General features: G+C 35.3%; 1 protein-coding gene across 1 annotated transcript in view; it reads right to left on the bottom strand.

Moving 5' to 3' along the window:
• Positions 1 to 6,916, bottom strand: part of LOC111718865 (kazal-type serine protease inhibitor domain-containing protein 1-like) — a 28,738-nt gene extending 21,822 nt beyond the window's left edge. The window contains exon 1 of the mRNA XM_031949314.1: positions 6,832 to 6,916. Coding sequence (XP_031805174.1) covers positions 6,832 to 6,916 — 85 coding nt within the window. The remainder of the gene's footprint in view (positions 1 to 6,831) is intronic.
• Between the last annotated feature and the right edge of the window lie 7,576 nt (positions 6,917 to 14,492).

The raw sequence follows: 14,492 nt of genomic DNA, 5'->3' as shown, positions 1-14,492 counted from the left end.
ATTTTGTCTTCCCTTAAATAAAATAAATTCTCTTAATAAAGCCAATGGAGTCAGGGTTTGGGGGGCAATGGTGTTGGTGAGGATTTTATGATTAATTACAGAAGATGAAAGAAAGTCTTTATGCTGCTGAACTATCTTCTTGAAACTGCTGGCTCTAAAACCAAGTTGTACATTGGATTCCTTTTTTGTGCCAATCTTACATTTTTTAAAAAACATAACTTTTATGAATATCATCATTAGTGCTATAAGCACAGGGAAGTATAAGTTAATTCTACAGTAAAGTGATTATTAAATCCATTAGTCATATACAGGAGATCCATAATTAACTTATTCTCCAGCATCAAGTAAATGATTCTACTGTGTGCTTTAAGAAAGCAATTGTTCACTAATATGCAAAATACAGCAAGGCTATTAGATCATAAAACCATGCAATCTTATAATTAAATTATAAATTTTACATATTTTAATAATGTGCTTTATATACTTTAATTGTTTTCTACATAAGATTAAAAGGAGATGCCACAATTTTTCTCAGACACATTATATCTAGTCCCGAACAGTACAATGTTTAATAATAAGTGATGACTATCTACCAGGGTTGACAGCAGTCTTTCAGGAATGTAGAATTTTTCTTTGGATTATTGCCAAGGACTAAAATGAGAATACGTATTAGTTCTAAGTTGTGTTAAGGCTATGCTTCTGGGCTTTCCTTTATTTTCTTCCCTGCTTCTTCATTAGTAACAACCATAGGCATTCACAGTCACTATTCATATCAAGCAATTTGAGCTAGCTCATATCATAGGATTCAGAGTTAGAAGGGACCTTAAAAGTCATTTAGTGCAAAAAAATCTTACAAAAAACATTCATGGAGAGGAAATTACATGTTCAAGTTTGTGCAGATAATAAGAGTTACAAGATTCAAACTCAGGTCTTAACTAGCAGCTTCCTTAGTTTTAAATTTGAATGGACCCAGTTTTTAAAAATTACTAGACTAGGTACTGAAGGCATGAAGATGAATAATAACTCACACTTATATGGTCCTTTTAAAGTTTACAAAATTCTTTCCCCACAATAATTCTTTGAAGCAGATAGCACAAATATTATTATCTTCCTTTTTATAGATTAGGAAAATGAGTTTCAGTGTGGTTAACTGATTTATTTGCTTAGACTACAGAGCTAGTGGATATGGCAACCAGGATACAAACCAGATCTTGTAGCTCAAATTGGATGTTTTTCCTCTAAGGTAATAATAATGATAATAAATATTTATATATCTGATATATTTTGTGTACTGTGATAAATGCTTTATAAATATAGTTTCAGTTGATTCTCACAACAGTCTTGGAAGGCAGGAGCTATTATATCCCCATTTTATGGATAAGGAAATTGAGGCAAAGAGGTTAGATGACTTGTCCATGGTTATATAACTAATAAGAGTTTGAGGCTGGATTTAAACTCTTGTCTTCTTGCTTCCAGGTCTAGTCCTTGCTCTACTGCATGATCTACCTGTCCTACACTATGTAGTATAGTACTTTACTTCAGAGACTTACAGTAAAATAAGAGGTAAAATGATAAGCAGAACAAAAATAATAACCTTACATCTTAATATTTAAATTGCAAAACAAAGTTATTTTTTATACCTATATGATAATGGCAAATGTTAAATATATAAATAATTGCAGGAATAGTGCCTTATTCCAGGATTACTTTTTCTCTAAACTTCATTGACCAAGATGAGTAAGAAGAATGACTGTATATTAATAACAACTTAACAAAAACATACATAATATTAGCAAAATAGAATACCCATTAGTCTAAGACAGATATAGAAATATTAACACTTTCTTGACAACAAAGAGAAACAGGCTTGATAGACATAAACAAGTCAAAAACCTACAGAAATATTTGTGTTAAAATTAGAACTTCATAAAACAATAGTAAAAGTTAATGAAGGCATATTCCATTGGATTTGTTGAATGCAGCAGACAATAGTTTATTTCCAGATAAAACCTACAAAAAGCTGAGATCCAAGAATGGAATCAAAAGGCCTTCCATGGATGACATCACCCTAAACCCAGCCAACAACATGTTGACAAAACAGCAATGGAAAATGCTTTTGTCATATCATTTCACCTATGTAAGTAGAAGAGTTCACAAAGACAATTCAATACTCAAACCAGATCTTGGATAATTGTATTGTATATTGGGTTAAGATAAGCATAGGCAACAGATTCCTGTGATAGCTGCCATTTGGGGTGTAGATTTGTCCCAAACTGAAGAGGTATACTTCATAATTCAGTTGCTCATGCCTTTCTTCATCTTGCTAACTGGATAACTTGAAAATAGGCATGGCCAATTTTACTCAAGTACAAACAAAAATGAGGATCCTTGAAGAAATTCTTCATACTTCTCATTCTCCATCTCCAGTTGAGGCTCTACTCTACTTATACTGGAGGGAAGAGAAAAAAGGGGAAATCACTGAGATAAGGGAGAGAGGGAATATGGATCTGTATACATGTACAACTCTCTTAAAGATCCTTTAATATTCCTTGATCTTGAATGAGGTCAAGTGCCAACATGCTTCCTTTCTCCCCTGTACTTTCCCTTTCCTTTGAATGTAAAAAATTCCTCTGGCTTCTTAATATTAGAAATGGACTGATAGTACAAAATAAACCTGTACAGTCTTACATTGAGACCTATTGACCATTAAAATCATACTGTAAATGAGTTTATCCAAGAGAGCCAGATTCCCAACAAGGAATGATGAAGAGCATTTTAATGGGGTCAAAGGAAAAGGTAATACTCTAGAACAGGGCTTTTTAAACTTTTTCCATTCATGATCTCTTCTTTACCCAAAATTTTTACATGACCCCAAATATATGGGCACATATATAAATATGCCTATTTTATATATTTGATATAAACCAAACATTTCTTGACAATAAATCATAATTTCATAGCCCCTCACATTTGGTTATGAAACCCCATATGGGCTCATGAGCCACAGTTTAAAAAGTTGTGTTCTTGAACATAGGAAAGACCTGGTGAAGACAAGAAAGCTCTCCATAGTAGAGCCCTGCAATGACAAGGTTCTGGATAGACAAGGGGAGGACATTGAATACCTGAGGGAGAGACACCAAAGATAGGGTCTAGAACTGACTATAGTGACATTTTTTCCAAATGTTGAATGTTGGGGTTTTTTGTTACTTGTTTTTTTCTACTTTATTTGGGGAATATTTTTCTTCCTCTGGCCATTAATATAGAAAGTTTTTTCCCCTCTTTGGTTTTGTTATTGTTGTTGAGATCAAAACCTAGGGGTTAGTTACTAATAGTGTATCAGATGGTTATTTTGTTAATGGGCTGCCCAGATCATTCCCAGATTGTCAAACATGGAGGCTCCCTCCTTTTCTATCCTCCCCTAAAACATGGATAGGGACAAACTTCATCTATTTTTTAAAACATCAAGACAGAGGAGTAGTCTCTCTGTCTCTTTTTGGTTTTTTTACTCTATCTGTCATAATTCATTCACAGTGCCATGAATTGACCTAGGAAAGAGGAAACCTTCCTGCTCCTCTAAAACACCATATTGGTTTCCTTTTTCTTTAGTCTTACTGGGTTTTATTTGTCCTTTTCAGCTTCTAGGTACAGGCTATAAACCCCATTGGACTAAGGAGTTTGAGCCATGGTGACCTTGGAGCCAGAATTCCAGTGGTGATATTGCAGCCAGTCAGCCTAGCCAAGAAGTCAGTATGCTTGGAACTCAAGCCTAAAGGGGATTTGGGGCTTGGAATGTGGGAAATGATTCTATAAGAACTAAACTGAGCTAAGCTATGAACCTTGTTTCCTCCTCAGAGATTGGGAGAGGGGGTGGGATGGAGTAGCCCAAGTGATTACATCCCACAGGTTGGGGTAGTATACTGTTTGTATATTTGTTTCTCTATCTTTGAATTAAATATTTCTTTGTGAAAACTATATTCTCTTTTTTGAAATTGGGGTTGCAGGGGATTACCCTATACTGGGAGAACACAGTTAGTAATTTGCAGAGAGTCTAGACACCCTCTCCCTCCACCTATCCTGCCACAGACCTTTCAACCTTTAAAAATACCTGGCAACAGTGTGGAAGGATTCTTCAGGGGGTTCTTGTGTGACATATTTGGCTTTTAGTCAGTGGAGAGAAAGCAATTAGATTACTTCTGCATGTGGCCCTCCATGGGATCCCTGGGCTAGGATGGGGGGATATAATACAGACCCTTGTGCTTGAAAAAATAGTCTGGTTAAGAAGAAAAAAATATGCAGATGAAATGTTTTAGGGATAATTACAAAGTATAAACTATATTTATTCACATATTTCTTATTTGGAGATTTCCATAGGTTTTTCTGAGCAGGAAATAAGGTGTTTTTTTTCCCCCCTCCACACAATTTAGCTCCTCACAGGCTACTTTGGTTGTTAGCATCAGAAACCATTATAAAGGTTAGAGTAGTTGTTAATTCCTCTGTTTATGGAAAATAAATGAAATTTTTAAAGAGATGTGAATAATGGCTAACTGTTCTGATCAAGCTTTCTGAAAAGAGGGAAATATACAAAGAAGACCTGCTTGCCTCTCAAGGCTTTTTTCTTATCTGCTACTACCTTGTGATTGCCTACATCAACATTTTGCTTCCAAGAATGGGCCGACAGAGCAGTACCCTGCTTAATTTGTGAGTTCTGGACACAAAGTCATTCTTTCTGGCAGCTTTGATATTGGCAGATGGGAGATTTAGCTCTGTCTTGTTTATATAACAGCAGTTGATATATAGTGACTTCATAGTTGGATATTTATGAGAGGTTTCATTTCAAATAATATCGTTTTGGCCTGTGGCAATGCTGAGGCTTTTACCCATTATTACCGGAAAGCTAAATCTTTAGGATATTGTAACTATAACTGCAGGGTCCATTTGATCTGCCCATAAGAACTGGAAAAGTTAATATTTTTCAAAGGAATGAAAGCTATAGTATAAAAAGTCTCATTAACAAGTTACCTGTCCCCAAAACATACAGGCATCCAGAAGGTCAGGTATAAAAAGGCAACTCCTCATACTTTTCCTTTCACCTTATGACTTCTATAGCATAACAAGGTAATTAAAAAACTCCCAGCTTCCAGTTCAGGAATGAAACTCTTTAGCACTTGCCCTCAAGTAATCTCTCAGACACATAGGCTCACTTTTGAGGGTCATTTTCCCACTTTTCCAGGGCAAACTTCTGAACTCATGATGGCAGAAATCTTCATTGATTGGGGGGTCCCAGTCTCACTTAAATCCCTTGGAGCAGTATGAGGATCTCTGTAAAGTGAGGAAAATATTCTCCTATCCCTCCATGTGAGAGTAGTTGTACTATTATTGGGAGACTATTGTAGTTTGTCTTTCATTCTTGAAGACAACTATGACATCAGGGAGTTGATGCCATGACATGCAAGTGAATTGGATTTGAGGGAGGGAGGGTGTGCAGGGCCACTTGCTGCACTTTATTTTCTGAAGCCATTTGGGTTCAGTGACAAGATATAGTTTGGGAGAAATAGAGATGTCCCTGGATGCAGTGGGAGATCATGACCTTTTTTGTTTGTTTTTTTGCTGAGGCAATTGGGGTTAAGTGGCTTGCCCAGGGCCACACAGCTAGGAAGTATCTGAGGCCAGGTTTGAACTCCGGTCCTCCTGACTTCAGGGCCAGCACTCTAAGACTTTGTCCTTTTTAAGCTAAGGTCTTTAAGGTCTCAGTTTAATTGAGGCAACACCCAATCAAGGGGCAGCTCAGGAGCTTATATACATTGAGAAAGGGAGATTCCCCAACAGGAGTTGCCTAACTCAGAAGAAATCATAATTATATTGAGAAAACATATAACAAAATGACAATGTCAGTATATCAACGACCTAAGTGCTGGGCCTAAGAGTTCTAGACCACATGACTTCTTCTAAAGAAGTCCTTAGCTCTGGACCATGCATCTAGATTTTGTTCTCTCTTGGGGAAGCCCAGCCCTAATAGAAAGGAATCAGTTCTCACCCCTCACTCTTCTTTGTCCCTTGGCTCTTTATGTCCCCACCCTGCATCCCTAGGAAAAACTCTTCCAGCTTAGGTTTTGCTTATATCTATGGTATTCTCAAAAGATGAGTGTGGGGATAGAAAAGAAAGATTAGACATGGAACTGGTTTTGATTCCCCTCTCACACAAAAAAAAACTCACAAGATCACATTTACAAAGACTTAGACAAGATGTGATAACTTACAATGATTATTGTTCTGTCTTGGGAGGATGATACTTAAAATATCAAAATATGTAGTATTTTTGTAGGGCTGATAAGTTATCATTTCACTTCTGTCTAGATTCTTTACTTCCCATAAGGTTTATATTTCTGGAATGCCAGACAAGGGCTTGGGCTCTTTCTCCTGTGAATGGTCATTTTCTCTTTCAAGAAGCAGCTAACTTTAAAAGGAACCTTCTATATTGTAACTGGTACATGCTGAGGTACATATGAACTCTTGAGCTTTCAAATCCACAAAGTTGTTTCTTTTTTTTTTTCAGTTCTAATTAAATTTTTTTTCAAAACATATGCATAGATAATTTTCAACATTAATCCTCACAAAACTTTGTGTTCCAAATTTTTTTCCTCCCTTCCTGCCCTAGATGGCAAGTAATCCAATATATGTTAAACATGCAATTCTTCTATACATATTTCCACAATTATTATGTTGCACTAGAAAAATCAGATCAAAGGAAAAAATGAGAAAAAACAAAATGCAAGCAAACAACAAGAAAAAAAGTGAAAATGCTATAATAAACCACCCCAAAATAAAAACTACCTAATGCCATTATAATCATTGGAGATGCCGCGATTACGAGGCCAAACTTCACCGACACCATCACACATGCCTCCACAAAAAGCATGGTTGAGCTGAAATAGAAACGAATGGGCCTGAAGTAGCAACCAGTAGCCAGTCAGAGGAACTAAGGTTCTTCTGCAGATTGTGGGCTTGCTCTGAAGGATCGTGTTTCTTTAGATGGCGAGTTGCTGATCTTTTGCGATCTCAGTTCCCACAGTCCTCTCTCTGGGTTCTCTCTTGTTATCACAAGATCATTGGAGATAGCCTGAATCACCTCACCGTGGAAAAGAGTCACAGCCATTAGAATCTTGCTGTTGCCATGTACAATGTTCTCCTGATTCTGCTCACTTCACTCAGCATCAGTTCATGTAAGTCTCTCCACTCTTCTCTGAAATAATCCTGTTGATCATTTCTTATAGAACAATAATATTGCATAACATTCATCTATCATAACTTATTCAGCCACATTCTAACAGACAGGTAAACATTCAGTTTCCAGTTTCTTGCCACTACAAAAAGGGCTGCCACAAACATTTTTGCACATGTTGATTCTTTTCCCTTTCTAATAATCTCTTTGAGATATAGACCCAGTAAACACTACTAGTGTTTGATAAACCCAAAGACCCCAGCTTCTAGGATAAGAACTCACTATTTGACAAAAAATATATTTGACAAAAATAGTTGGGAATACTGGAAATTATTATGGCAGAAACTAAACACTGACCCCCATCTAAATACGCTATACCAAGATAAGGTTGAGATGGGTTCATGATTTGCACAGTTTGATAATCTTTTGGGCACAGTTTCAAATTGCTCTCTAGAATGGTTGGATCAGTTTACAACTCCACCAACAATGTTTTAGTGTCCCCATTTCCCCACATCCCCTCCAGTATTCATCATTATCTTTTCCTGTCATCTTAGCCAGTTTGAGAGGTGTGTAGTGGTACCCCAGAGCAATAATTTAATTTCTTCATCTGAAAATTGTTCATATCTTTTGGCCATTTATCAATTGGAGAATGATTTGAATTTTAATAATTTGAGTCAGTTCTCTATTTTAGAAATGAGGCCTTTATCAGAACACTTGAATGTAAAAGTTTTTTTCCCCTAGTTTGTTGCTTCCCTTCTAATCTTGTCTGCATTGGTTTTGTTTATAAAAAAAACTCTTTTAATTTAACATAATCAAAATTATCCATTTTGTATTCAATTATGTACTTTAGTTCTTTGTCTACAAATTTCTTCCTTCTCCATAGATCTGAGAGGTAGACTATCCTTTGTTCTTCTAATTTGCTTATAGTATCTTTATATCTAAATCATGAACCCATTTCAACCTTATCTTGGTATAGGGTATTTAGATGTGGGTCAGTGCTTAGTTTCTGCCATGATAATTTCCAATATTCCCAACAATTTTTGTCAAATAGTGAGTTCTTATCCCAGAAGCTGGATTCTTTGGGCTTATCAAACACTAGATTACTTTAGTCATTCACTATTGTGTCTTGTGAACTTAACCTATTCCACTGATTGATTATTATATTTCTTAGCCAATACCCAATGACTTTGATGACTACTGCTTTATAATGTAGTTTTAGGTCTGGTACAGCTAGGCCACTTTCATTTGCATTTTTTTATTAATGCCCTTGAAATTCTTAACTTTTTGTTCTTCAAGATGAATTTTGCTATTATTTTTTCTAGCATGTAAAACAATTTCTTGGGAGTTTGATTGGTTTGATACTGAATAAGTAGATTAATTTAGGTAGTATTGTCATTTTTATTATATTAGTTCTTGATATTTTTCCAATTGATTAGATCTGACTTTATTAGTGTGGAAAGAGTTTTGTAATTGTGTTCATTTAGTTCCTGATTTTGCCGTGGCAAATAGTCTCTGAAATATTTATATTATCTACAGTTATTTTAAATGGAATTTCTCTTTATATCTCTTGCTGCTGGACTTTGTTGGGAATATAAAGAATGATGATGATTTATGTGCATTTATTTTGTATCCTGCAACTTTGCTAAAATTGTGAATTGTTTCTAGTAGTTTTTTTAGTTGATTCTCTAGGGTTCTGTAAGTATACCATTATATCATCTGCAAAGAGTGATAATTTGGTTTCCTCATTACCTACTCTAATTCCTTTATTTTCTTTTTTTCTCATATTATCAAAGATAACATTTCTAATACAATATTGAATAGTAGTGGTGGTGGTGGGCAATCTTGTTTCATCCCTGGTCTTGTTGGGAACGGTTCTAGTTTATCCTTATAACATATGTTGCTTGCTGCTGGTTTTAAATAGGTGTTACTGATTGTTTTAAGGAAAACTCCATTTATTCCTATACTCTGTAGTATTTTTTTAATGAGAATGGCAGTTGGATTTTATCGAATGCTTTTTCTGCATTCATTGAGATAATCATATGATTTTTATTAGTTTGGTTATTGATGTAGTCAAATATGCTAGTAGTTTTCCTAATATTGAACTAGCCCTGCAATTCTGGTATAAATCCTACTTGGTCATGATGAATTATCCTGATGATCATTTTCTGTAAGCTCTTTGCTAATATTTTATTTAAGATTTTTTTGCATCAATATTCATTAGGGAAATTTATCTATCATTTTCTTTCTCTGTTTTCATCCTGCCTGGTTTAGGTTTCAACACCATATCTGTGTCATAAAAGGAATTTGGTAGGACTCCTTTCCCTAATTTTCCCAAATAGTTTTTATAGTATTGGATGGAATTAAGTGTTCTTTAAATGTTTGGTAGAATTCATATGTAAATCCATCTAGCCCTGGAGACTTTTTTTCTTAGGGAGTTGATTAATAGCTTGTTCAATTTCTTTTGCTAAAGTGGGAATATTTAAGTAGTTTATTTCCTCCTCTATTAATCTGGGCAGTCTTTATTTTTGTAAATATTTATCCATTTCATTTAGGTTATCAGATTTATTGGTGAATAGCTGGGCAAAATAACTTCTAATTATTGCTTTCATTTCCCCTTCATTGGTAGAAAGTTCACCCTTTTTATTTTTGATACTAACAATTTGATTTTATTCTTTCCTTTTTTAAATAAAATTAACTAAAGGTTTATCTATTTTGTTGGTTTTTCATAAAACCAACTCTTAGTTTTGTTTATTAGTTCAATAGTTTTCTTACTTTCAATTTTATTAATCTCCCCTCCAGAGTTTCAAATTTGATATTTATTTGGGGTTTTTTAATTTGTTCTTTTTTTTTTTTTTAATGTTTTTGGTTGTATACCCAATTCACTGATCAAGTAAGCATCTAGAGATATAAAACTTCCCCTAAGAATTGCTTTGGCTGCATTCCATAAATTTCATAAATATGCATTATTGTAATTCTCTTGTATGAAATTATTGATTGTGTCTATGATTTGTTGTTTCACCCACTCATTTTTTAGGATTAGATTATTTAAAATTAATTTTGGTTCTATTTTCTTTAGCCCTGTATTACATACAATTTTTATTGCATCATGATTTGAAAAAGATGCATTTACTATTTCTGTCTTTGGTTTTGAAGACCAAATATATGGTCAATTTTTTTGTAAGTTCCATGAACTGCCAAGAAAAAAATTATACTCCTTTCTGTCTCCATTCAGTTTTTCTCAAAGGTCTATCATATCTAAATTTTCAAAAATTCTATTTACCTCCTTAACTTTTCTTATTTTTTTTTTTTTGTGGTTTGATTTATCTAATTCTAAAAGAGCAAGGTTGAGATCCCCCACTTTTATAGTTTTATTGTTATAGTTTTTCAGCTCTCCTAGCTTCTCCTCTAGGAATTTGCATGCTATACCAGCCTTTTTCCTTTACTCTGTATATCACTCTGCTTTAAATGTATTTCTTGTAAACAATATATTGTAGGATTCTGTCTTTTTATCCAGTCTGCTATCCACTTCCATTTTATGGGAGAGTTCATCCCATTCACAGTCACAGTTTCCCTCCTCTCTTCCCTCCTCCTTTTCTTCCTCCTCAGTATTTTGCTTCTGACCACCACCTCCCTCAAACAGCCCTCCCCTTTTACAATCTTTCCCCCTTTCTTATACCTTTCCCCTACTACTTCTACTTGATGCATATATGTTTAGTATTGATATTTTTTTCATTATTTATTGTATCCTTTAGCAAAATGTAGTTACCTTTCTTATCTCTTTTAATTAGATCTATTTTTGCTTTTGCATTATCTGAGATCAGGAGCGCTATCCCTGCTTTTTTATATCAGCTGAAGCACAATGGAATTCATCCCTTTAATACCTAACTCTATTTCCTGACATCTTATTTTCTCCAAGTTATATACTTTTCTCTTTCCTTTCCCCCTTTTTCTCCTCCCCAGTGTTTTGCTTCTAACCACCACCTCTCTCAAACAGCCCTCCCTTATTATAGCTCCTCTCCCTTTCATATACTTTTCCCCTTCTATTTGTGTTCTCTTTTCAGTTAAACTCTCCATTTCCTTTCCCCTTTCTTCTCCTACTTCCTTATAAGGTGAAATAAGTTTTTCTGTGAGTTAAATATGTCTGATATTCTCTCTTGGTGTCAAATCTGATGAGAGTCAGGCTCACACAATGCCCTCCCTTGTTTCTCTCAATTGTAATAGGTCTTTTTTTGCTTCTTCATGAAATATAATATACCCCATTTCCTCTTCTTTCAGTACAATCCCCTTTCTATCTCTAGTTTCTTTTTTATATCATCACAATAAAATCAAATTGTACCTATACCCTCTAAGTATACCCACAACAGAGATACAGTTTTTAAGAGTTAAACATATCATCTTTCTATATAGACATGTAAAGTTTTTAACTTTTAAAACAAACAATTTTTCTTTCCTTTTTTACTTTTTTTATGCTTCTCTTGAGTTCTGTTATTGAAGATCAAATTTTCTATTCAGCTCTAATCTTTTCATCAGAAATAAATGAAATTTACCTGTTTCATTGAATGTCCATTTTTTCCCCTGAAAGAATATGCTTAAGTTTTCTGGATCATTGATTCTTGGTTGCAATCCAAGATCCTTTAGCCCTTCAGAATATCATATTTTAGGTACTTCAGTCCTTTAAAGTGGAAACTACTAGGTCCTGGGTAATCCTGATTGTGACTCCTTGGTATTTGAATTGTTTCATTCTGGCAGTTTGCAACATTTTCTCCTTGATCTGATAATTCTGAAATTTAGCTATGATATTCTTTGGAGTTCTTATTTTAGGGTCTTTTTCAGAAGGTATTCGGTGAATTCTTTCATTGGCTATTTTACCCTCTGGTTCTAGAATATCATTTCCTTGATGATTTCCTGATAGATGTTATTTAGACTCTTTTTTTTTCATCCTGGTTTTGGGAAGTCCAATAATTCTTACATTGTCTCTTTAGATCTATTTTCCAGGTGAATTGTTTTTCCAATGAAGTATTTTACATTTTCTTCCATTTTTTCTTTTTTTGGTTTTGCTTAACTGATTTTTGATGTCTTATTGAGTTGTTCACTTCCTTTTTTTCAATTTTGATATTTAGTGAATTATTTTCTTCAGTTAGTTTTTTATCTCCTTTTGCATTTGGCCAATTGAGGTTTTAAATGAGTTGTTTTGTTCATTGGGGGTTTTTTTCTGTTTCACAAATTTTATTTTTCCCAACGAATTGGTTTCTTTTTCCATTCGGTCAAATCTATTTTGTAATAAGTTATATGCTTTTCCCATTTCTCTAAATCTATTCTGAGGAGTTTTCTTCAGATAATTTTTGTTTCCTTAAACTTTCCTGCAAAGTTCTTATTTCCTTTCCCCATTTTTCTTATAGGGAGATCTTTCTTATAGATCCTTTTTGAATTCTTCCAAGATAGTCTTGTTAGATGGAGACCAGTTCAAATCACCCTTTGGGGCTTCATCTGCAAATGATTTGTCTTTAATGTCCTCTGGGTTTGAGGTCTGTTCTTCTCTTCTCCATATACTCCATCCATGGTCAGAGTTCTGTTTTGCCTTTTTGCTCATTTTTAAAGGTTAAGGTCTGCTCTTAGGGCAAAGGGGAGATTGTCCCAAGCTTCCTCTACAGGTGACAGCAGCTTTACACCACCCTTAGTCGGGTACTTCTGGCTTCCTTCCTAGGCTGGGTGGATATGGCCAAGTCCTGTATTATTCTGGGGTTCAGAGGATCACTAATTGCCTTTTGTAGTTGCATTGAAGGTCTCACAACTAATCTGCTGATCCACTGGTTTCTAAACTAAGACAGAGTAGCTAACATTGCTGGATTGTGGCTAAGAGCCTCCTGGTAAATTCCCCCAGTAGGCAGACGCCACACTCTCCTGAGTCCTTGCACTGCCTGAGCTAGGCCACCTCCCTCAATGTGCCTGAATGAAACAGACCTTTCCTGAAGTTCTTCCAAAATATCTTCTGCTGGGAAATTTTTTACACTTCAGATATTCTTGTATTCTATCACTCCAAAACCATTTCAAAGGCTTGATTTGGTGTTGATCTGAGGGAGGCCAGGAAGAGTTCAGACAAAGGCCTGTCTACTCTTTGCCATCTTGTCTCTACCCCAACAAAGTTGTTTCTAAGTCCAGAATCACTCTTCATATGTAACAATTAAAGCTGATATTTGTTAGGCTACTTTGAGCCTAATGCTCCCTCTGGCCTCTCTGAGAAAGATACAGATGTAGAATAGACAGTGGTCTGAATTCAAGCCTCCTCCACTGAGTCCAGTTCTGGAATTCACAGGCAAACAGAGGCCATTTCTGCTGGGGTGGGGGAGAGGCAGTCCCAGAGAGAGACTGAGAGACATTTATGAAGAGACATGTTTCAGAGAGAGGAAGGAAAATAGTCCAGAAGTTAGAGTCACTTCTTTTAATCCTACTTGCATAGGCAGCTTTTCCTGGTTCAGGGGCCAATCTTCTCTGACACAAGAGTCTGATGCTGTTTATGATAGAGACTGAGGGTGGGGAAAAAACTAAGGCATTACTTGGGATTTGTTGTGTCATTCTCAAGCAGCAAGCATCCTACAATTACAAACTGACAGCGATTCTCAATAAATACATTCAACCTAACAATAAGCTTTAAACTAGATTACTTCTCCATCATCTTTATCTCCATTGCATTATACGTCACATCATCCATTCTGGAATTCTCAATATGATATATGCACAAAGACCCAAACATATACCATTTTTTCAAATACCTAATTATCTTCTTATTTAGTATTTTACTTTTTCAAATTACATGCAAAGCCAATTTTCAATATTTTTTTGAAAGATTTTGTGTAATATTCTCTTTTGGTTAGGTTTCCTAGGGGTCTTGGGAGCAGCCTTCCTTTCGGTCAGTAATCACCACATGAGTAGCCAGCAGTTAAAGTCCAAATTCTTTATTATCTCTTTCAAAGTCTTGTCTCCTTTCCTGGGGCCTGGTCAGCTTTCTTAGTAGCCTATCCCCCTTGGTTCTGAGAGCTTGAGCTCCTGCCTGTCTTCTCTGGCTTCTGAATCTCCCCGAATTCAAAAGTTTGTGCTTCAACCTGCAGCCACCACAAAGGTGGATGATACCTCAGCTTCCAAGAACTTCTAGTGCACTTGTCTTCTCTGGCTCTGAGAGCTTCTCCTCTGTGGCTCTCAGTCCCTGCTTATATGCTCCACACTGAGTATACACCAATCATTATATCACTAGAAAAACATTATTTGTTGAAGGATT

Source organism: Sarcophilus harrisii, chromosome 2 (genome assembly GCF_902635505.1).
Source record: "Sarcophilus harrisii chromosome 2, mSarHar1.11, whole genome shotgun sequence".
Taxonomy (NCBI): domain Eukaryota; kingdom Metazoa; phylum Chordata; class Mammalia; order Dasyuromorphia; family Dasyuridae; genus Sarcophilus; species Sarcophilus harrisii.
The sequence above is the reverse complement of the archived record's forward strand: the minus strand, read 5'-3'. Positions and strand labels throughout refer to the sequence as shown.